The 25042-nt window shown below is 38.0% G+C and overlaps 1 protein-coding gene across 2 annotated transcripts in view; it reads right to left on the bottom strand.

Moving 5' to 3' along the window:
• FANCD2 (FA complementation group D2) overlaps positions 1-25042 on the bottom strand; it is a 51046-nt gene that overhangs the window by 11897 nt on the left and 14107 nt on the right. The window contains exons 15-34 of one of the 2 annotated variants that reach the window (XM_027522179.1): positions 22972-23115; positions 21393-21527; positions 19714-19845; positions 18308-18418; positions 15129-15238; positions 14005-14065; positions 12843-12962; positions 12332-12405; positions 11888-12034; positions 11237-11337; positions 10821-10936; positions 9661-9769; positions 8803-8913; positions 8423-8535; positions 7319-7462; positions 5922-6035; positions 4917-5045; positions 4660-4778; positions 1537-1647; positions 30-160 (exon numbers count right to left, since the gene is read on the bottom strand). In XM_027522179.1, coding sequence (XP_027377980.1) covers positions 30-160; positions 1537-1647; positions 4660-4778; positions 4917-5045; positions 5922-6035; positions 7319-7462; positions 8423-8535; positions 8803-8913; positions 9661-9769; positions 10821-10936; positions 11237-11337; positions 11888-12034; positions 12332-12405; positions 12843-12962; positions 14005-14065; positions 15129-15238; positions 18308-18418; positions 19714-19845; positions 21393-21527; positions 22972-23115 — 2332 coding nt within the window. The remainder of the gene's footprint in view (positions 1-29; positions 161-1536; positions 1648-4659; positions 4779-4916; positions 5046-5921; positions 6036-7318; positions 7463-8422; positions 8536-8802; positions 8914-9660; positions 9770-10820; positions 10937-11236; positions 11338-11887; positions 12035-12331; positions 12406-12842; positions 12963-14004; positions 14066-15128; positions 15239-18307; positions 18419-19713; positions 19846-21392; positions 21528-22971; positions 23116-25042) is intronic. The other variant, XM_027522180.1, reaches the window with a different exon arrangement.

Raw genomic sequence — 25042 nt, 5'->3', positions numbered from 1 at the left:
TCATGAAGGACAAAAAGAGGATCCATCACCAATTTGTCTTTTGTTCTCAGCAGGAGCTGCAGATTTCTCCAAAATGACCATCAAAAGTCTAAGGAGATAAAGAGCACACTGGAAACTGGGAATGCTGGCATGGAAATTCTGCAAGTAATGGAAGCTCTGCCTGTAAAGAGACAAAAAAAAAAAAAAAAAACAAAACCCACCATCACAAGTATTACAGATGTGTCTAAATCCATGAGTTATACAAGTCCACTGAAATGCCTGATGGTCTAAGCAGAATCCTCCTCATTTGCAGGTGCTTTAGTAGAACCTTCTTTCAAGATCTTATGGAGAAATGTAACTTTGTATGGAGAAAGCCAGGGTGTAGAGGCCTGACCCAGTGTATGGGATGCTGGCATTGAAGAGAGTCATGTATGCCAAGATAACCAAGTGCTAGCCTAGGCCATGCTGATATGTGCAACCTCGGGTAAATTATTTGCTCTTTAAGGCAAGAGGCAACACACTGAGTATAATGTTTAAATTATGGGTTAAGGTAAAAGGAAGGTGCAAGGACAAGGGACAAGGTAAAAGGAAACGATAAAGCAGAACTTGATAAATGTATCATATGTAGTTAGCTTTTCGTGTTCTGAAGTAATAGCAGATGAAGAAACACAATTAATCTAAAATCATAGTTAAAATAAAACCAGAGTCAACTACTGACTGGTGGAAAGTAAGTCAAACAAATTTAAAAGAACTGTATCGAAAATGAAATAAGGTGCTAAAGGCAGACTGCGGACTCAGTGATGGCCTAGGCTCTCAGGGGAGGTAGGGGAAAGACCAAACTGCTCTGGGTGAAGCTGGGGCAGAGGCTGAAGCCATGCTCCTTAGAGCTCCTTCTCATCTCCTGTGCTCTCAGTCTAGGCTCCTCTTCTTTCAAGATGCTGCTGCTGCTGCTAAGTCACTTCAGTCATGTCCGATTCTGTGCGACCCCATAGACAGCAGCCCACCAGGCTCCCCCATCCCTGGGATTCTCCAGGCAAGAACACTGGAGCAGGTTGCCATTTCCTTCTCCAATGCATGAAAGTGAAAAAGTGAGTGTGAAGTCGCTCAGTCGTGTCCGACTCTTAGCGACCCCATGGACTACAGCCCACCAGACTTCTCCATCCATGGGATTTTCCAGGCAAGGGTACTGCAGTGGGGTGCCACTGCCTTCTCCTCTTTCAAGATGAGGGAAGTGATAACTGACTGCTACCTAATTATCCAACCCAATTAGGAGACAGAGTAGGTACCTAGATAATCAAGAGTTGACTACAGCTGGCTAGCACCTTCATCATTGTTACCTGAAAATACAAACTTTACAGGATGAAGGATACATGAGGATTTAGTTTGATTTATTCAACAGTTTCTAAAGTTTCAGGATATATCTGAATACACAGATAAGAAAGCTCACATAAATGAGGAAAAGGCACTGAAAACACCAAGTTATCTCCAAGAAATCTTGCCTGTTTTATTCCTAGGAATTTCTTTAGATAACTCTCAGGGACATGCGGTCCAGCCCACCTGAGCAGCTCCTCCATGGATTGGTCACGCTCTCCTGGCTTCAGTCGGCTAGTAAGGATCCCAAGGGCTGAGTATAGTAAATTATTATTTTGAAGTTGACAGAATCCACTCCTAAAGGAAAGTCAAGGAAAGGTAGCTGAGCTCAGTTTCAGGAAGATTATGTGGACAGCATTTAAGGATCCTGGCCACTATTCTGTACCATCAATAAATCAACAGAAGAACAAGAACTCAAGTACTGAAGGTACTCAAGCGCTAAATCTAGTCACAGCTCTGAATACCAGACTAGAAGCTGAAGCGTACCCTAAACAGTCTTTTCTTAAGGATCTATAACAGTCCTCCTCCTAGGTTTATTTCCAAGGGAAAAAAAAACTCTCCTTTATTGTATACATTTTAGAGATAACTGTCAATCTTCTCAAAACAAACAACAACAACAAAAAAATAGGAATAATTTTGTGAAACTGCTTAAATCAGTGTCTAATCCATACCAGATTAAGTCAAATCTTGACAGTTCTGTCTTCTGATTGTCTTTCCTACTATCTCTTCCTTTCCAAGCCAAGACCATCCTCTAGGCCAGGCCCTTATCATCATCCCATGCATGGATCACACCAACATCTTTTCATTGGTCTCTTTGGCTGCCTTTCCAATCCATTTAGGCCAGCATGACCCTTCTTTTGCCTGACCTTCAAGGCCCAGCACAACCTGACCCCCTAGAACTTTCACTCCTCTAGAAACATTTCCGCATCACCAGTGGTAGCCTCTCTTCCTTTCCACAAATTAATTCTGAGGGCCTATAATGTTGTATTTTTTTTTTCCTGAATAGCTTTTTTAAAGTGTAATGGACATACACTAAACTGCATGCATTTAAAATGGTGAATTTGATTCGTGACTTATACACAAATCCAAGAAACCATCACCCCAATGAAAATAATAAACATATCTATTCCTAACAGTTTCCTCGTATTCTTTTGTAATCCAGCCCTCCTTCCATCCTCCCACCCAATGAGAGGCAACCACTGAACAGTTTTCTGTCACTACAAGATTATACACTTTTTCTAAAACTTAGTATAACTAGAATCAAGTACTACACACTCTTACAGTCTTGGTTTTCATTCAGTATAATTCTTTTTTCATCCATGTTGTTGCATTTAGTATTCTACCACATAGAGACACTACAATTTGTTATCCATTCACCATTTTATGACATTTTAATTGTTTCCAACTTGAGGATATTACAAATGAAGCTCCAATAAATATTCATATAGAAAACTCTGTGCAGACATATGCTTTCATTTCTCTTGGATAAATTACTACTTTTACTAGCAGTAAAATGGTTGGGTGGTATGGTGGGTATATATCTAACTTTCTGATGAACTGCCAAACGGTTTTCAAAAGTGAGTATACCATTTTACAGTCACAACAGCAGCATGTGAGAGCTCCAATTACTCTATATCCTCACCAGCACTTGGCAAGGTAAGTCTTTTTACTGCATCCGTGCTGTAATTTTAATTTGTATTTTCTTAATAACTAACACTGCTGCACATCTTTGCATATGTTTACTTGCCGCTCACATATCTCCTTGATTAAGCATCTGTTCAAATCCTTTGTCTGGCACTGTTTTTAAGTACTGAGAATATGATAATGGCTAGTCTAGGCCTTCATAGAGCTCACAGTCCAGCAGGGAAGACAGATGAACAAATAATTATAATAAAATGTGAGAAGTTTTATCCTAAGAGTATTAGAAAAGAAGTGGGGATAAGAGAGGCAGAAAGATTTACCCAGTCTAGGGGTCAGGGAAGATGGTCCTGAGGAACTGAAGTTTAAATCCAGATCTCAAGGATGAGTTAAAAGAGACGGGGGGTCAAGGAAGGTGAAGATCCTGGCAGAAGGATGAGTATGTGTAGCCTTCTAGGTAAATGCTATATAGGGTGCTGAAATTATTTCAGTATAACTGGAGGGCAGAGTGCACCACAGTGAGTAGAACAGCAGGAGTCAGATAATAAGTCCTTAGAAGCTAAGTAGAAGAGATTGAATTCAAGAGAAATATAACGGCGATCAGAACAAAGGTGGGGTAAGATATGATCAGATTTATGTTGGGAAGATCACTTTAATTGCTGTATGAAGGAGGGACCAAAAGAGGAAACGTGGAGGCAGAGAGAGACCAACTGTAAAGCTGTTCTAGGTCTGGTGAGAGATAACAGGAGTCTGGAAGCAGTGGAGAAAGAGGGGACAGGTAGCCATTTAGATGTAATCTAGAAGATAAACTCAATAGGATTTTGTGATCAGATGCGGAACAGAGAAAGGGTAGAGAGAAGGAAAGGGACAAAGAAAAACTCCTAGCTTCTAGCTCAGGCAACTGGTGGTGCCATCTGTCTCGCCAGGGAAAGCTGAAGGAGTGGTGGGGAGGATGAAACACGCTTTGGATGTGATGAATCTGAGCTGTCAGTGACACAGGTATAAGGAGGAGCTGAGTAGGCAGGTGGGAGTTAAATGCCTATAGCTCAGAAGTTAAATTTTAGCCCAAATTTAACCTTGGTTGAGACTGCCCAGGAAACCTGTATGAGAACAGAGAGGCCAAGACCCAGCCCTGAGGAACAGAAGCATGTAAGGGACACACCTCCCTCATTTCTACTCTTGTCCATGCCGTGCCTTACAGTTTCTTCCTTTACTCCCCAAAGCCATCTACCCTCCAAGGTAGACCCATCAAGTCCCACAATTTCATGAAGGCATCCCTAGACACCCTGGCTTACATTGCCTGCAGCTCTTTACCACACAATCTGGAATTTATCTACAACTTGATGAGTAACAACTTCTTACAGCACTCACCCTGGTGCTATTAGGGAAAGGGTGCCACAGCGAACTAGCCAAGAATCAGATGGCTAGATTTGTTACAGGTTAGAAAAGAGCAAGTCATCTGATTTTCAAATGAGTTAGTAACAGATAAAGTGTGCCAAACCAAATTAAATGATGCAGAGACAAAAACACTTCAGAAAAAGTAAGTGTCATATTGACATAACCTTTTGGAGTCCTTTTCTTCTTTTCTACACCTCAGTGCCTTGGTGACTGTCAGGTAGAAGCAAGGACATTCTTGATTATCTCTACCTACTGTACTTGCCACATACTCACCAAGCAAAAAGCCCATGAAAAATCTGCAGTAGCCTCAGATAGCAGGAAGACATTGTGTGGTACTCTTGACCTTTAATTCCAGGTCCATCAACTACACCATGATTCTCAGCAGTTAAGCACTACAAGGGAAAGGTGCTTTTAAGACTGTTGCTTTAGCAATTGCCATCATTTTCCTTCAAGATTTTTCAGCCAAAAATGAAATCTCTTGTTCATTTAGCAACTTCTAAATCTCTATAATGATAAGATAGGCTTCTGACCTGAAAATAGTTGTGAATGTTCTCCAGATGGTTACACATGGGGTTCAGCAGTTGAACAACCCTAAACGCGATTTCTGAGGCAGATCTCTGGTGGAGATGTGAGAATCCAATATTCCGGTTTCCTTTGCTCTATAATAAATTCAGAGTTACTAGGAAAGAAACTGTTGGATAACTTCTTTGAAACTAAGAGTCTGTTATGGGGTTTAATCAAACCTTGTATCAGCAGGTAGAGCGAAAGGAAGAAACTAGGGATATATTTTGACAGAGGAAACTCAATCTTCAAATAACCAAGAGATTGGCTTTTATAGAGTACACAGTGTTTGAGACGGGATCCCCTGGAGGAGGGCATGGCAACCCACTCTAGTATTCTTGCCTGAAGAATCCCCATGGACAGAGGAGCCTGGCAGGCTACAGGCCATAAGGTCTCAAAGTCAGACACAATTGAGCAATTAAGCACAGCACAGCGTTTGAGAAGTACAAACCCCAAATTAGTAATGAGATAAAGCTCACACAAAAATAGAAATCATTTAGTCTAATAAGAATGTAGACCAAATATTAAATTCAAGAAGAATCAAGTAACTGGATATATTAAACATTCACACCTGAAACTCTCTCATTTTGCTGTTCCTATCATCTATTTGCTTCCCCAGATGCTGCATGCATTGTCCATTAGATACACACTTGAGCTTGTGGACTGTTCTAGACAGCCAACTACCATGCTGAGCCTTGGACAAAGGCTGTTTGGGAGGGTATTAAAACCAAAACCCAAGCAAAGAACAGGATTCAGGAATTCTCAGGGCATTTGGAAATACATCTTCTGTTTTGGGTGGCTTTTTGTTTTCTCGGTTTTAGAGTTCCTTTCTAAAGCAAGGTGACTGTGGGCTGGCAACAGGCCTACCACCACGCTACCCAAAAACTATCAGAGAAACTGACAACTTATTCACTACTAAGACCTCTTTGTTTCCAAATCCACAGGACAGGCCCTGTGCTCCTGTCTGTATTAACCTTGAGGAAGGGGACTCTCCTGGCCACAGGTGTTAGCATGTTGTCCAGCTTCTGGGTGAGATCTTCCAGCAAGAAAAGCAGTTCAGGGGGCTGAAGTTGCACAACTTCTGCAGCCTGTTATAAGGAAGAAGGAAAGAATAATTCCCAACATGCTCTAGCCATCTTTTGGGGATACAGTCCATGTTTTTACTGTCTACAATGTGTAAAGAATATGATCATTACCAAAAGAAAGGGGGAAATTTCCCCCACCTCACATAAATGACTGTTGTGCTCTGTCAACAAATCAAAGTCATGCATTTCCTAAGTAAAACAAAATTTAAAATTATTAAATAGTAATGAGGCAGTATAGTTTTAGAAGACACTCTTTTTCTCTAGAAATAAATGCCTCTTGTATATCCTTCCAGCTATGGACCAGTGATGCCTTTCCTAAATACCTTGGGATTTAAAAAAAAAAAAAAAGACTAATTCAAGAAATTTTTGCTTTTCTCTATTCATTAAATAATTCTTTCGCATTTTCTCTCCCTGAAACGTTTCACTACTATTAAGATAAGACTGGCAGAATCATTATAAGTGCGTTGCACTACCAGAAATAGAATGGATCCAATGCAGTCTCACTTCAAATTTTTCACTTAACCGTACATTTATGGAGAATCTCCAAGTACAGGCTGATATAGAAATACTGAAAAAACAAAACATTCTTATAAAAATACACATTGTAAAAATCTATGGCAAAAATCCACACCATTTTTTTTTAAATTTTTTTAACCTGGAAAACCTCTACCTTCTGGTGAAATCCTGTATCAGAAAGTACCTTCTCTGTGTAAATGTCCTCCACTTTCAAGTTCATTATAAATACCATTCTTTCCTCAGAGTTTCACTGGTACTTGGTTCAGATCATGCACATAGCATGTACTACTGGTTGTCTACTTCCTTTATTAGATTATGAGCTATTTGAAGGTGAGCATCATGTTGGATGTACTACTGAATTGCCAATGTCTAGGTGAGTGGCAAAAAACTGACTCAACAAGTATATCATGGACACTGAACAAATATCATGAAAAAGTGAAAAGAACACTGAGTAACTATAAACCAAAATAGTGCTGCTTTATAAAGTAATCCAAACAGCTGGTTATTAGCAACCTAAAGTAAGGATCACACCATTAGCATGATCTTCTGTAATGTCTAATGTACTATTAAGAAAAAAAAACAACCAAAACTTAGATTTATAAACATCAAGATGATGAGGATAATTATTTATCTACTTTTTCACATATAAAGGCTTTGGAAGCCAGAGTCCTACTTCTCCCAGTGTCATGGTGTTTTTTGTGAAAAAGGAAGAGAGCTGAGGAACTTCCTAAAAAAAGACTAAGTTCTGGGATCTCAGTTCTGTCACTTACTTCGGTGTGCATTTCAGTATCTAAGATGAACTTGGTCACAAGCCCACAACGCAGAATAGAGAAGACCTCAATGTCCATTTCTCGGAAAAAAGCGTGGTAATTCTGTAATGACACTGATGTCTTTTCTTCTTTCCCTCTGAATTCCTAAGAAGTACGAGTAACCAACAGAACAAGGTTTCTTTATTAATCTAATTTTAAATGAAGGTTTCAAAGTGCAGTTAAGCATTTACTTTATACAAAAAGTTACACTTCATTACATTCTTTTATCAACTTTCTTTTTCCAAGGTCTCAAAATATTCCTGAGACAGAGTACCCAATGTAACACTGGGATATAGGTTGCACACTGAGACTCTTGGTTGGTTTCCACTTAGGGATGAACTACTAGGCAAATCAAGGCACTATGGTGTGGACCAGAAAACTGTGAGCTTATGGACCAAAAAATCTGGCTTCAAACCCTTGCTCAAGCACTTATTAACTGTATAACTTTGAACAAGTCACCTACTCTCTCTGGGTCTTAAGTTTTCTCATCTATTATATATAGGTATCAATACTAAACTTGATTTTGGGAAGATTAGAGGAGTTATACATAACAAATACTCACAAACAATAGCTAAAGAACAGAAATAACTGGGATCCATGTGGTTTAAGCAATTTCACAAACCAACTCTGTGAGCGGTACTATTATAGGAAATTGTTAAGTATCTGTATTAAGAAACTATGCTAAGCATTTTGTGTTATCTCAATTCACTGAGAAGGGAATAATCTGGGATCAGATGAGGAAAAAAAGCTAAAAGAAGTATATTTAGAATACATCCAAAGACAGAATTTGATAATTGCTACAAGATAATTCAAAGTACTCCTGGGGTGCAAAAAAGGGAGTAATATGATCAAGAAAATAATGAGAAGAACCAGTGTGTGGTAGTGATAAATATTTCGAGTCTCACCCAACCTCTGCTACTGACAGGGTCACTCCAAGGCCTATCAGAGTTTGTTCACCTCTCCTTTCCATAACTTTTCTCTCTGTGAAATGCATAGGATAATGCTAGCCCTTGCTAATTTCACTGGGTTGTTACACATCTTCATGGAGATTCATCATTCCAATACCTTTTCCTGTTGGCTCCTCTCAGCTAGTGTAGGGTCACATTCTGAATTATCGTCCTTTGAAAGCACATCAGGGGAGGATGTTTTGCCGCCATCTGCTTTTCGTTTCTTTCCTCCTTATGTTTCAAGAGGAGAAAAGTAACTGAAATAATCAGTAATCTTGTTTGCGAAATATCACTGCCTTCAAGAAACAACCTGCTAAAGACTACCTAGAGATGAAGAAGTTAATTTTATAACCCTAAGTTACGGTTCATTGATAACCATGCTAAAGAATGGGTTCAGTTATATAACCTCTCCCATTACTGATGCCTTGACACACATAACCTCTAAGTCAACTCAACACAACACATAGGAGGAGACGGAATAAGAGGAAAAGAAAATACCTGTCTTTCCTTTCATTCTGATTTTTGCTGAAACGGCAGTACTGGTATGAGGTGTTTCTTCTAGAGTTTCCAAGTCAAAGTTTGCAAGGGGAGGAACATAGTCTGGGGTGACTGAAACAGAGAGCAGGAAGCTCAATGTATACCAACCATATACCACTGTTAAACTTGAATGATCATCACCCAAGTAGCTAAAATCTAGTTTCCAGAACTACCAAGCATGGCTGACTATCTATCAGATGCTTGCAGGTCATGTGACGCTAACCATTTTGGCACAGTAAAATGGCCAAAGATAACTTATAGAAATACTGCATTAACTGATTATGGTCAACTAACATAAAATCATTCTAAATAAAGATATAAAGTATCCAAACAGCTAAGAACTAAAAATAAACTTACATTTAAAATCTAAAGATAGTAGCAATATTTGGTCACATAGTTGTTTTACACACAATTATTTAGATGAGAGCCTGAGGGAGGCTCTGTTTTCCCCAGAAAATCAAGCTAGAATTGTAAAACAAGTTTTCTTAATGGTCAGAGGGTATCAAGAGGCCTCTCAGCTGTACTCATGGTGATGTTCAGGAAGGTAAAGGGCACTGGAAGTTTGACATCTGAAGAACCAAAGTAATTTACAAAAGCCCAACCAATGTTTTATATCTTGTCTTTTCTCAAACACCAAGGTCTCCTGGAGAAAACAATGGGAGGAAAATGGCTGTATTCATTTTTAAAAATTTCTGTTGAGCAAACATTTTCTTGTCCCACATGAATTAGGGGCAGCTATCATCGAGTCTGGCTTAAAGGCTGTCCTCTTATCTCCTCACTATTGCCCAGCAGGGTTCCCAGCCGGGACCCTTCCCTCACCTGCCAAGTGCTTTTCCAGGAGTTGCTGCAGTTCTACAATGTGCTTTAATCGGGTGAGCACCTTCCCCTTCATCTCGGGCAACTTTTGCCGACAGAAGGCATTTACAACCTGTAGAAGTACAAATCATATCTGTGAACTGTTCAGATTTTAACCTCATTTGCATTATTCAGCAAAGGCTAAAAGAGCCATTCAGTGAAAGGATCCGTGAGCCGAGTGAGCAATATCAAAGTCTTCTCAGCAAGGTGCTGCAGAGAAAAAACACCCTGGGCCAATACAGGAGGACCTAACTTTTAATACCAGTTCTACTTATTCCTAGTTAAGTAACAAGGCAGAACCTGTTACTTAACTTAACAGAAGTTAAGTAACTCTCTGCAGCTAGAGAGTACAACCTTTGGTGAAACAAGTCCAAGGTCTGCTACTTACCAGTTGTGTGACCTTGGCCAAGTCTTGAACCTTTCTGTGCTTCTATCTCTTTAACTATAAAATGGGAATGCAGTTGTGTGGATTAAGTGTGAATAAAGAAACTAGCCCAGCATTTGGCACATGTGTTTGATAAATTTTAATGACTTTGAACTCTCTGTAACTGCAATTTCATATGAATAAAGCAAGGATAGTAATACCTACCCTGCCTGTACTATAATACAGTTGTCGGGATAAGAAGAGATCATTAAAGTGAATAAATATTCTTAGAAACAATATGCATGAGAAAGGAAATGTGATATAGATATAAGATGTTACTGTCATTTTCAAAGTATTTCATTATTATTGTGCATTTCATTAAGTACAAATATATTCTAAAAGATGGTGAAAACTATCTTCATTTGATCTCACTAAATCGAGATATTAAGCACATACCTGTAAGGAGGAACAGTATTTTCACAGTGGAGAAGGTGAAGTTATACCATGCAGGAAGCAGAATAGTGTGAAAAGGCTTAGAAGCAGTAAAGCATGGGCAACATTAAGTGAATTCTAAGCATTTTGATTTGGCTACATCAAGAGGTGCATGTAACTAGGGAAGGGTGGGACACAATCGCCAAAGAGACACACAGGGGTTAGAGGTTGGTGGACAATTTTTAAGGAGTCTCATGGGAACCAAGAAAATAGTTTCCTTTCTAGAGAAATTACAGACAGTAGGTGAAACATCCCAATAACTGCTCACCTCTCGGAACCAGTTGAGAGTAAGAAATATGAGTGAACACAGGAACGAACGTTCTTTAACAGACATGGACTGGAGCCTCTCTCCAGGCTCCAGGTCAGTGAGGAATATAGGACAATCTGAAAGAGAAGAACAAACATTTCTAATCTCTTTTAGTTGAAGTCAACAGAACCTGGATGCTGCCCCCAGAGCTAGGTCTCCTTCTACTTATTTCCCCCTTTAATGGATATTTTAAGGTCAAGTTTCAGTTAGTCTCAAAAATACCCTCATACCATGCAGCATCAACAAATGTAACTTAAAAGTCTCTGTAAAGTTAGAAAATTCCCTCCCGTCCCCCCACAAGTACCAATGTACCACTTCCCTAAGTTTACCAAAAAAAGGTTACAAAGAAGAAAGAACATGATAACTTCATTCTATACCTAATAAACCATCAATCTCCTCCAAGTTTCCATTATGTTGTCTGTCCACACAAAGTCTCAGTAACCGGAAATAGGGAGCCAGGCATAATGGAGAAACCAATCTGGGAAGGAAAATCCATTTCTAGGTCACAGTTTACAGACATATTAGTCCATGTTTATAGAGACCCCGATCTTGTAATTAACAAGTTTTGCCCAAAATAAATGTCTACTTTTAAAAACATGACAAAGAACATAGTGGATGCTCAGCAAATAAATAATGAACTGAACGGGAAGAAGACACAGGTAAGTGTGAAATATCCACGCATTAAGATAAAGTACGGGTAACACAGAAGGAAGGCACATGACTGGCATAGGTACACAAACACATTCCCAGGTGGGGAAAAGAAACAGAAACAAAAGCAGCCTCACAAAGTATCTGTTGGCTGTCATGAGCCATTGCAAATCCCAATCCCAGGATCTGGGAGAAAACAAGGAGTCTGATCCATTCTTGGTAATGCATCCAAATACCACCTGTCTTGGGAGAAATGCTTTTCAATCAAGTTGCCAACAGATTACAAGAACTGTAGCATTCCTTGTGAACAAGAACTGTGTCATTCTTTGTCAAGATTCAACACACCAACAGCGGTTTTAGAGAAGAAAAAGTATACTGACTTTTGGTCTGATTCCTGCGAAGTCCGTGTACTCCCATCTTTCACAAAGTCCTGAGAGAACAACAGTGGCAGGAGGTTGATGACAATCCCATCACAACTATCGTAGTCTTCTAGTCCGTAGAGTGCTTTCACAGGAAATGGATAATCACTGCAAAGAGAACCCAGAATGTGAGGTCCCAGCATCAGGGTATGGCAACTATATGGGAAAAACCACTAGGACAAACCAGTCTTCTCTATTATGAGAAGTGAGAAAGAACAAGTGGGGAATCTTCTAGCAGTCCTGGAGCTGGGACTGCTGGGGTGTTAGGGTTGGGAGGAGGGAAGTTGGAGGAGTAGGATAGACTTGGATGAAGTCAAAGACATTCTGAGATTGGTACCAGCTATCAACATAACTAACAAAATTTCTTTACCAATATAACCATGTCAGTGGGTAAACAGCACTTACCCTTCTGGAACATCACAGGCATCCAACACAAACGCATCTTGGAAATCATTAAAGATGGTCTGCCCAAGCCATTCCTTCAGGAAGCAAACAAACAAAAAGGTCTGTGTAGCCCAGGGTGTACATCCTATAAAGCCCTAAATAAACTATTATCCTTTCTGAAGCCTGTTTCCTCATTTCTGAAAAGAAAATACAAGTAATACATACTGCATTATTCTGATGTGGAATAGACATAATACATGAAAAATGCTTAATACAGTGCCTGGCACAGAATAGACGGTGGCTTTTAACAATATCATTAACCAAATGATCATGATTCTCACTCTTAGTATGTGAAGGAGGCCTCAGAAGAAAGGCCTGGGACAGAGTGAGTCAGAACAGCCTTCCCAATTAGAATATGGGAGAGCTCACAGGCACATCTATTTTTGCAATACAACAGAGAGAAGGATTTGAAGAATGTATAGTAAAGCAGCCCTTGAGCTTCACTGTTTTAAGAAAAGATACTTGGCCTCACCAGGACTTCTGGAGCTAGCCTCCTTCCATGGATCAGGTTGGCAAATTCATCATAATAAAGTCCAGAGGCCTGAGGAGATTGCTCACTGCAGGAATGAACCAACTGTAGCAAGGAGGTCACCTGAAACAGTTGAAGAGAAAGAATGGTCCAGTCCTTGAGTTGCTGATGCTTCCTAGTTAAAAACTATTCACTCCATTCAACAATAAGTTTTTCCCTTTCCAACTGCATTGGCAAAGCTCTCATCACCACCTCTCACCTGAGGTTTCTCCTAAGCCTCCTGACCAATCCTTTCTTTTCAATTTTACCTCTTTTCCAATCCAGACACATGAACCAGATTAATTTTTCTAAAGCAAAGCTTGGATTATGCCATTTCTATGCTAAAACCCTTAAAGACTACCTCTGTGTAAAAATTAAAATGTCTTGATTCACATTCAGAGCACTCTGTTTTCTATCTCCAAACTAGCTCTATCTCCAGCTCTCCAATTATACACTTACTTGTCCCTACACTCTAGTCAACCTGTTACTCTTCAAACATGGCCCACCTATTTTGCTCTCTAGGAATTTACAATTTAATAAGGAGATCAGATACAGAGTTAAAATACAACCCAAGCCAAAGGATTTTAAAGGCCAAAAGAGTAGTACAAATTACAAAAACTATGAGTTCAGGAAAACATATTTTGAAAAAAGAAGCACTCTTTGTAAGGTGACAGTTGTTCAGTTGCTTAGTCGTGTCCAGCTCTTTGCAACCCCATGGGCCACAGCACGCCAGGCTTTCCCGTCCTTCACCATTTCCTAGAGCTTGCTCAAACCCATGTCCATCAAGTTGGCGATGCCATCCAATCATCTTGTCCTCTGTCGTCCTCTTCTCCTCCTGCCTTCAATTTTTCTCAGCATCAAGGTCTTTTCCAATGAGTCGGCTCTTTGCATAAGGTGGCCAAAGTACTGAAGCTTTAGCTTCAGCATCAGTCCTTTCAATAAATATTCAGGACTGACTTCCTTTAGGATTAACTGGTATGCTCTCCTTGTAGTCCAAGGGACTCTCAAAGAGTCTTCTCCAACACCACAATTCGGAAGCATCAATTCTTTGGCACTCAGCCAACAGTGACCAGAAGCAATTTCTCAGTTACTCATAAACATATCCAACCCCAAGACAAGAACTCACCTGGGTGCACTGTTCACTGCTCAGCTCTCCACTCCCTGGGGTCAAATTGGAAGATCTACTTCTAAAAACAAGTTATTTTAGATTCACATCTGTAATATTTTACAACAACCAGCAATAAATTTTTAAAAATTGCCTTCCCTAAGATCAGGGTGGAGATGAAATCGAATGAAAGCACAGCCAAGTATTTATTAAGGCCTTACAAAAGGTGGATTAGCGCAATGATGGCTACCTTAGATTTTTTTTTAAGTGTACACTAACTAAACTAGTAAAAATCATAAGAGCAAGTATTTGGCATTGTTCTACTTAATGCTCTCAACAACTCTATGAAGTAAATACTATTAATATCTTTACCTCACACATTTGAACAGAAACAGAACGGTAAAGTGACTTATCCAAGATCATTCAGCTAAGAACAATGGAGCCAGTATTTGACCCCAGGCAAGCAAATGGCTCCAGAGAATGAACTTTTAACCAGTATACTATGCAGCCTCTACAGATTACTAATGCTAACTCTAAGGATGTTTCTTGAGCTCCAAGGAATTCATGACAAATCAATTCCAAGAAGCATGAACTAAATTTCATGACTTCACAACAGTAACAACTTATCAAGCCCCAAGCTTCTATGAGATGTTACAATTGTGGAATCAAAGAACTAGTACAGGAGGGAAAATCCACAAGAAGACTTTATTTATATCACAATTAAAATAAATAAATAAATTTTTTTTAAAAAAGAAGACTTTATATCAAATGAGGTGTTCCAGACACGAAAAACACAGTAATGGAGAAACCTGTATTGTCTAATGCTTAAGATTGGAGCAGATGCAGAAAAAAAGCATCCCAGGAGGATCAGGGTTCCCTCTTTTGTGCAAACATTTTCTAAAACTTAATTTCTTAGCATTCCCTAGTTTTAAACAATGAGAATGTAATGACTATGATCACAATTCTGCAAAAATTATAGGTAACATATACAGTCAAGATTTAAAAGAACATGAAAAGTAACTTCTCTTATTATGGTTTTAGTTCTTCTGTTATAATGATGTCTAAACAATATAACACTTTATTTTGTAAGACAGCAACTGTATTAACTGACCATGAGCCACAGAAATCAGAATTTCCATACATACCTATCTGCTGCCATGACGCCAGCCATGGTGACAGCACCAATAATACCAATAAGCTTGTACTTGAATACGGTGCTAGACAGCTGTTTTCGTATCACCAGGTGCATGTCATCCTGCAAGGAAATAATGGTGAAGATGTTGGAATGGTACAGCAAGACAGTCAAATATTAGAACCAAACAACCAGAACAGCAAGGTTTCTATCATTTATTAACTGTGTGGTCTTTGATGAGTCACTCAATCTTTTTGAGTCTCAATTTTTTTCATCTATAGAAAGGGAAAGGTTTTGTGAGGATCAGAGACCAAATTACAAAAAATTCCAAGAACAGCATCTGTCACATGGTAGACATTCAATAATAATAGCTATTACTGTTACTGCTGGGATAGTTGCTTGATATGGATAATGTGAATTATCATGTCGTTGGCTGCTCAGGCAGTAGTAATCAAACAGAAAAAAAAGTGCTTAGGAATAAATTTAACAAAGAGGTAAAAGACTTGCACATTGTAAAAACTGCAAAACATTACTGAAATAAATTAAAGACCTAAATAAAAGGAAAGGTATTCCATGTTCATGGAACTAAAGACTGAACACTGTTAAGATGATGATATACTCATTCAATGTAATCATTTTAAAAATTCTAACAGTATTTTAAAAATATTTCTTTTTTTAGGCTGCACTGGGTCTTAGTTGTGGCTTGTGGAATCTTCACTGAGGCATTAGGGCTTCTTAGTTGCAGCATGTGGTATTTGGTTCCCCAACCAGGGATCAAACCTGGGCCCCCTGCATTGGGAGCTCAGAGTCCTACTCAGTGGTCCACCAGGCAAGTACCTCTAACAACATTTTTTACAAAAATAGAAAAACCCATACTAAAATTCATATGGAGTTTCAAGGGACCCCAAACAGTCAAAATAATTTTGAAAAAGAACAAGTTTGGAGGGCTCACACTTTCCAATTTCAAAATTACAAAGCTATAGTAATCAAAACGTGCTTCCAGCATAAGCATATTCAGACCAATAGATAGAACAGATCCTAGAAATAAACCCTCACAAATATGGTCAACTGATTTTCCACAAAGGTGCCAAGCCCACTCAATAGAAAAAGACAAACTACTCAACAAAAGGTGCTAGAGAAAACTGGATACCCACACACACACAAACGAAGTAGAGCCCTTACCTTATACCATACATAAAAATTAACTCAAAGTGAATCAATGATTTAAATTTAAGAGCTAAAACTATAAAATTCTGACAAGAAAACTTGGGGAAAATTTTTCATGACTTCAAATTTTGCGATTTTTAAAAAATATAAGCATGACACCAAAAGCACCAGCAACAAAAGAAAAAAAGACTGAGTGGACTTCATCAAAACTGCACCCAAGGACACTATCAAGACTGAAAAGATAATCTCAGAGAGAAGATATTTCCAAATCATTTATCTGATAAGGGACTAATATCCAGAATATAAAAAGAATTCCTACATGTCAACAACAAAAAATAACCCATTTAAAAAGTGAGCAAAAGGACTTGAATAGATTTTTTCTAAAGAAGATATACAAGAACCAATAAGCATACAGTAAGATGTTCAACATCATTAGTCATCTGGAAAATAGAAATCAAAACCACAATGAGATACCACTTTACACACACACTTATCAAACAAGTGTTGATAAGGATGTAGAAAAACTGGAACCCTCTATTGCCCATTAGAATGCAAAATGGTATAGCCACTGTGGAAAACAGTTTTGTGGCTCCTCAAAATGTTAAACACAGAATCTTCATATGATTCAGAAATCTCACTCCTAGGTATATACCAAGTATATACCCAACTGAAAACGGGGACTCCAAAGAAATACTTGTACATCAGTGTTCACAGCAGCATTCTTCAAAATAACAAAAGGTGGGGAAAATCCAATATCCATCAATGGATAAACTAGTTACAGTCTATATATACAATGGAATATTCAGCCATAAAAAGCAATAAAGTTCCGATATATCCTACAACACAGAGGAACTGTGAACACATTATGCTAAGTGAAATAAGCCAGACACAAAAGGACAAATATTGTATAATTATTTAAATGATCACACATTTAATGTGTGTAACTATTTAAATGTGTATAATGTGTATAACTATTTAAATGATCACACAAATTCACAGAAAGTAGGTAAGAGGTTACCAGGGTATAGAGAAAGGGAAATGGGGCGTTATTGCTTAATGGGGATAGAATTTCTATTTGAGATGATGAAAAAGTTCTGGAGACAGATAATGGTGATGGTTGCACAACACTGTGAATGTACTCAATGCCACTGAACTGTATAATTAAAACTGGTTAAAACAGTAAAATTTATCTTATGTATGTTTTACCACAATTAAAACATAATGATGTAGCTCTATTATTCCTGATATGATGAAATCCTCAAACTATACTGCTAGATCAAACAAGCAAGACACAAAACAAGAGGATATGGTGTGGAAAAGTTATATGGGTAAATACAAATTTGTCTATGCTCAGCACATCTCAGAAAGCTATAAGCTAGTAATAGTGATTGCCTTTAGAGAATCTCAGCCTCGAGGACTGAGAGGGAGGGTACATTCTTCACTACCTTTCAGTATCTTTTGAATTTTGTACCATGGTATATACTACCTTGCCAATTCTTGAAACTTAGTGGAAAAAAAAAAAGTTGTCCAAAGACCAGTATGGCTTACTGCCACAAGGTGGCACTGAAGATGCAAAAGAGCTATGAGTTGATTCCAACCCAATCTTACTTTAGACATTTTGCTTGGCTTTGGCTTTTTCAGTGAATGGTGTTCACAAAGCAGAGAAGCCCCAGACGGAGTTCACGTTAGATGGAGATGTTCCTTATGGAACAAGAGTATTCCCTGTTTTTCCATGGCCCCTGGTACAGTACCTGAATGGCTTTTCTTAGTTTCATAATGTGCAGATTATAGGCTCATTTCCATACTAACAGACTGAGCTCCTAAAGGGCAGGTCTAATATACATCTACTGTCTCGGTGCTTGGCATACAGTAGGCATATAATGTTTGTAGCAGGAAAGAATAAACAAATACCAGGATTGTGGCTATGTACTTTAGTTATACTACTACACAGGCTGTGGGGATTTTGTTCCACAAATTTCAACCGAAGAGGTTTAAAAGATTCTTTCTCAACACACAGTTACTTACCTGGATGTGACTATTGGCTTCATGTTCTTTGCTAAATGCCAGTGTGCTGAGAACACAAAAGAGTTTTCGTATTTGCTGAGGGGACATATTATCCAGATAATCCAGAATGCCCTGGGAGAAAAAAAAGTCAATGATGAGATTAGCAACTAACTTTTCTTTTTCCTTTAAATAAAAAAATTAAAATTCTCATAAAAGGCACACACACAGACAGCCAGGCATGTTTCACAAAAGCTCAAGTTCTCTAAAACTATGCCTCAGAGCACAAAGGGTTGATATTCTACTTAGTCATCCTAACATAGCTCCTAGTTCTCCCTATACTTTTTCTCCACGCTTCCCTTTTTCTTAGTGAAAACAATATTCTGTCAAAAGTTATGTCTCTGACCTTACTTCTCAGCTTGTATTCCATGAATTATTTTTTTCTTTATAGATATGGAAGGACTTATGTCAAACCCCATTAAAACCCTTTACCAACTCCCTCTTGTCTATAAAATAAAGTTGCAACTCTTTGGCTCGGTATTTAAGATCCTTCATAATCTGGTCTTCGCCTCCCACCTTACCCTATCTACCAATCATGCTGATCTTACTTGTCATCCCTCAAGCACACCATGGACATAAGTGCCAGTTTGCTTCTGTTCAAACTATTCTCTGCCTAGATATTGGAGAAGGCAATGGCACCCCACTCCAGTACTCTTGCCTGGAAAATCCCATGGACGGAGGAGCCTGGTAGGCTGCAGTCCATGGGGTCGCTAAGAGTTGGACACGACTGAGCAACTTCACTTTCACTTTTCACTTTCATGCATTGGAGAAGGAAATGGCAACCTACTCCAGTGTTCTTGCCTGGAGAATCCCAGGGATGGGGGAGCCTGGTGGGCTGCCGTCTATGGGGTTGCACAGAGTCAGACACGACTTAGCAGCAGCAGCAGCCTAGATATACTTCCTTTATTCTTTCTTGACAAATCTCTTCTACCTTTCAAGAATCACTCTAATATTATCTCTTGTTTGAAGATTTCTCCAGTTTCCCAGGCCAAATTAATTATTTCTGCACTGGTGTATCTATAGCACTTTATTAGAGAATTTGTCATGTTGTATATATAGTGACGTACTTATACATCTTACTTTCTATCATCAAAGGCAACGACTACTGTTTATATCCTCAGCACCCAGAATAGAGCCTGGCGCATCATTAGGTATAAAGAAGTATTTGCTGAATTAATAAATATATAGACAGATGAGTTATTTTTTCTATTATTTTCCCCATCACCCCACCTTCATCCCCTCCACTTCTACAAATTATAGTGCTCGGTATCTAGCATAAAAAATAAATTGCTAACAAGTTATCAGGTGTCTCTCAGATATATGTAAGAAAGAAAAATGATTGAATATATGTCAATGGTAGGACTAGATACCTTCACAAAGACAGCATTCAGCCTCATAGCAGATGGGCTTACAACTACCAACTCGAGGAGGACATCCAATGCAGCATCAACTTCGACTTCATTTCCACTGCAGACATGGGTCACTAGGGCACCGATCACTTCCTATGCAGAGAAAAGTCAACACGACTGTGTGAAGCTAAAATACAGTACAGTCATCAAAAAGAGGTTTGTGCCCAAGGCCATTCCAATCTCAACCTGGTTAAAATCCCAACCGACCTCATTCCATCACCTACTTCTATAAACTGGTTTCATTACCATTAGATTCAAGAGGTTTAGAATTATGTCTCTAACTACACTACCATCCAGTCTTGATTTACTACCCATATTTTACTAGTGAGCACTATCTAAGCCCTCTAGATTTTGCTTCCTGGTATTATCTTTCTTTTTTCTCATAAGTGTCAAATATTACCCATTAAATTGTAGTTGTACTTAATCTATTAAAATTTACTGAAAAGGTGGCACTCAAGAAGCTAAAGGTTTTAAAGGTTTTTTTTAAAGTTAGACTTATTTTTTCAAGTAAACGTGGGTCATGATGGTGTCTCTAAGACATTAAGATGGTTCTCCACAAATATCTTAGATGTCACTCTTCCCTTCCTTTATACTGCTGTTTCACACCAAATTATAGTGCTCGGTATCTAGCATAAATAGATCTCAAATGCAGATCAATCTTAAATGCAGATTTATTTGAGATCTCAAATAAATCTCATAAATAGATTCTCAAATGCAGTAGCTATCTCATGCCAAATGTCTATTACTCTGCTTTAAATGTGTTTTTTTTCCTGCTTTAAATTTTAAAAATTTTATATTATTCATTTTAAAATTCTTTTTTTGGCCACACCATGGGATCTTAGTTTCTTGACCAGGGATCAAATCCACTCCCCTGGCATTGGAAGTGCAAAGTCTTAGCCACTGGACCACCAAAGAAATTTCATTTTTCATTTTTAAAAGTTGCCCTTTCAAATGTGCTTTACTGTTGTTAATAAAGGTATAACATAAATGACCAATACAAAACAAGACACTTTGTTCTTTGTTCTAATCACTTTCCACAAGTACAGCCTTCCCTCTCTAGAAGTGTGCTAATAAATGTGGTGTCTGGTATTCATGGAAAGAGGGTTAGGCCCTCAGGCATTTCTCTCTCGTTTGTTTCTCATGACACCTTTTTCAGGATGTCATGATAGTGCTTGTGATAAATACACATTTAAAGCGGAGTAATAGACATCTGGCATGAGATAGCTACTGCATTTGAGAAACTATTTATGAGATTTATTTGAGATCTCAAATAAATCTGCATTTGAGAACAATTTCAGGATCAATGGCAGTAGATTATTAGCAGGTAAGTTTAAAACCGCCATTCCTGTACTGTGAAAACTACATGATAACCCCAGGGCAAATGTTTGTTTCAAGCAGACTGGAGCAAGACTGAGAGAATTTAAAGATCAAAACATGGAGTTAGATCCTCAAGTCCAATCCCTTCATTTAGAGACTAGGACTAGAACTAAGTTTTCCCAACTCCCAGTTCAGGAGTTCTTCCTTCTTCAATGCCTTTCAACCAAAAAGAAACAAATATTGGATCACATGCAAGTCATTTGGGATGGCATTTTTTTCTTTTTCCCTGTTCCCTCCTTCCCAAGATAAATATTTCAACATACCTGCTGGCAGTAAGTGTCAAAAAACATAAATGAATATCTGTATAGAAGACTGCCAAACAAAATTATGCTCTGGTCTAGGGAGTTCAACAAACTCTGAGCCAGCGACAAAATGGATGGACAAATATCCTTAAGAACCTTGAGGAGAGAGGAGTAGAGAAAAATGAAGCTGTGGGAGAGACTTCGTTATCACAGCACCTAGAGCTGCTATTGCTAACCCTTTTAAGATGTCAGAGTTCTCCCTAATTCTTATTTTAAGGAATTTTAATCTTTGTTTTACTCAGAATAATCCTTCATTCTGAGCTTCTCTTAGAATCAGTGAAATTCAATATATGGATAAGAATTGACCTTTAACTTCAAAGAAGTTAAATCACAAGCCTAATAGCTTGTAATCTGCCCAGCTTGGGACAAGAACCCAAACTTCTAAATTCAAATTTCCTCACTTAATCTTATTGCCTCCCTGGGGATACAGTGGGCCTATTCTTCCCTGGTTATGATTTTAAATCAGTCTATAAGGTTCAATCTAATTAAACTGATTTCTTTTAAAGTACATCAAGAGAACTGATTATGTCCTAACAAGAAGGCAGTAGGTGGACATGAATGGAATCAGAATAAATAACCAGTTATTGTTTCTTTAAATGGGTATAATGCTTTACTGAGGAAGATGCAATAAAAAATTATATATGGTTTCTGCCCTCTGCAAAATTATAGACCAAAACACATATCAGAGCACAAATAAGCACAGAAAAGACTGTAAGGTAAAATAATACTATCTTTAAATCAATTCCTAAATAATAAAGTCTTAAGACTCAACTACATATTCTCATTAATTCCTAAGCCCCAAACCTCTGGTTCACCCAGTTTTCTAAGGTGTACACTGTTAATATCCTGAATATTCACCTGGAAAATACCATTTCTAGATTATAAAATTCCATATCAAATGGTTTATACTTCAACAAGAATGATCACCTAAGGGTCATACGCTGAATGGCTAAAATAGTAATAATTCAAAAGATATAAAATTATGTCTCTACTAGCATTCCTCTGATAATGTTATACTCAAGGGTTTTTAGAAACTACTTATAACAGGATACAGAAGGCAAGTTTGTCAAAAGTTACAGATCACAGAGAGCTAGACAATTAAAATGATTAATACATAAAATTAAGATTCAAAAGTCTCAATGGACTTGAACAATGGGTTGAAACTAATATGATAGTTTCTAAGGGAGATGTGAAGTTCAACATTTTAGGTCAAAATGAAATTATAGAAGACATGAATTACAATATTTCCTATAAAAGAAGAATACAGGGCTTGAGTCCAGTGTTCAAGGAATTGTTGAACCAGTTTTGTGCTTTTTTTGCTAAAAAGATGAAAACCAATCTTAGTTGGATTTTATTAATATTTATAATGTCACAATCAAGATGGTAATAATTCCACTATGTTCTGAAATATACTAAGCTCCCTGTAAAACATTATTACCCAGCAAAGGTGGCAGTGTCATGATTTCCACCCAGGGTAGGAAAGGTTAAAACCACCTCTGTAACTTTCAGACTAATGCTGCCCGATTTCTCTGACACTTACCAAGTAATGAATATAGAATGTACCCTGTAGCAGATCTTCTTCAAAGCAGCCTGATCGAATCTTATTTCTTAGCACCCTCTCAATGTACTTCTTTGTCTGAGTGTTGGTGCTATAGATGATGAGAAGCATTGCCAGGTCAAAAATCTGTTGTCAATAAATATGCACCAACAGGAAAACAGTTTACTAAATCAGTACATTTACTACAACAAAACAGCAGCTCTCAACTTTTTCCATTAAGACAAACACTACTCATTTGCTCAACATAATCCCATGGGAGTACCTACAGTTTCATAAAACCTAGAAGATTTTTCAGAGAAATGAAGTGTCACAACTATTAACCACTGGTATCCTTTAAGAAAATATTGAAGGGCTTCCCTGGTGGCTTAGTAGTGAAGAATCTGCCCGCCAATGCAAAAGACACAGGTTCAATTCCTGATGAGGGAAGATCTCATATGCCACAGAGCAACTAAACCCATGTGCCACAACTATTTAGCCTGTGCTTTAGGGTCCCAGAGCCATGACTACTGAACCCCAAAAGCCCAAGAGTCCATGCTCTGCAACAAGAGAAACCACCGCAATAAGAAGCTTGAGCAGGGCAACTAGAGAGTAGTCTCCACTCGCTGCAACTAGAGAAAAGCATGTGGAGCAATGAAAAGCCAGTACAGCCAAAAATAAATAAATAAAAAAATTATTTTTAAAATATTGGAATACAAGTAAAAGTAGTATTATTACAGAAACAACTTTGAATAGCTTCACATTTATTAAAGAAAAAAAATCACTTGCCAAATTCAGTATATATTTTCATTGTTATTAGGAAAATTACTTTGTGAAAAGTTAGAGACTGAAAATGTCAATCTGAACATGGTTATATAAATTATAATGGTCATTTTCAACATATTATGTGGCCATTAAAAATGAGATATACTATATTTTTTGACAATATATTGTGAAGCAAAATAAAAGCAATCTGCAATAATCACAGTAAGATTCCATTTGTATAAAAACAATATACAAGTACAAATATGTGTAAATATCAGAGTGAGCATGCTTGTGCTTGCACACATATACAACTTGGATGTGAATGCACTGGCATGACCCAGAGGGATGGTATGGGGAGGGAGGAGGGTTCAGGATGGGGAACACATGTATACCTGTGGTGGATTCATTTCGATATTTGGCAAAACAATACAATATTGTAAAGTTTAAAAAAAAAAAAAAAAATATCTGGAAGAACGATAATCCAGAAGAGTGGCACAGAGATTGGAGGTAAACTTTATTTTACAGATATTTAGATACTTGTGATATTTCTCCCTCCCCAATTAGCTTGTATTACCTATGTTTAATTTAAAAAAAAAAAAAGGAGAGGGAGAGTTTAAAAAGCCAAGCAGGACAAAAAAGAAAAGAACAAACTACTTGGAACTTGCACAACTCAACAGCAAAAATACAATCCAATTAAAAGATGGTCAGAGAATCTGAACAGTCATTCTTCCAAAGACATACAGCTAGCCAGCCAACATGAAAAGATGTAAAACATCACTAATCATCAGGGAAAGGCAAATCAAAACCACAATGAAATATCACTTCACATCTGTTAAAATGGCTATAATTAAAAGGACAAAGAATAACAAATGTAAGACAAAAATAATAAAGGAGGGACAGCAAAGGGAACCCTTGTGCACTGTTGGTGGGAATGTAAATTGATACAACCACTATGGAGAACAGTGTGGAGGGGCCTCAAAAAAATAAAAATAGAAGTACTATAGATCCAGCAATCCCACTTCTGATTATGCATTCGAAGAAAACAAACACTAATTTGCAAAGATATCTGTACCTCCATGTTCATTAGAGCATTATTTACAGTAACTGAGACATGGAAACAACTCAAGAGTCCACTGATGGAATGGATAAAGAAAATGTGATACACACAGAGAGAGACTATTATTCAGCTACAAAAAGAATGAAATCTTGCTATCTGCAACAACATGGATGATCCCTGAGGGTATCATTCTGAAATACATCAGACAGAGAAAGACAAATACTGTATGATCTCAATTATATGTGGAATCTAAAA

Source organism: Bos indicus x Bos taurus, chromosome 22 (genome assembly GCF_003369695.1).
Source record: "Bos indicus x Bos taurus breed Angus x Brahman F1 hybrid chromosome 22, Bos_hybrid_MaternalHap_v2.0, whole genome shotgun sequence".
Lineage (NCBI taxonomy): Eukaryota > Metazoa > Chordata > Mammalia > Artiodactyla > Bovidae > Bos > Bos indicus x Bos taurus.
The sequence above is the reverse complement of the archived record's forward strand: the minus strand, read 5'-3'. Positions and strand labels throughout refer to the sequence as shown.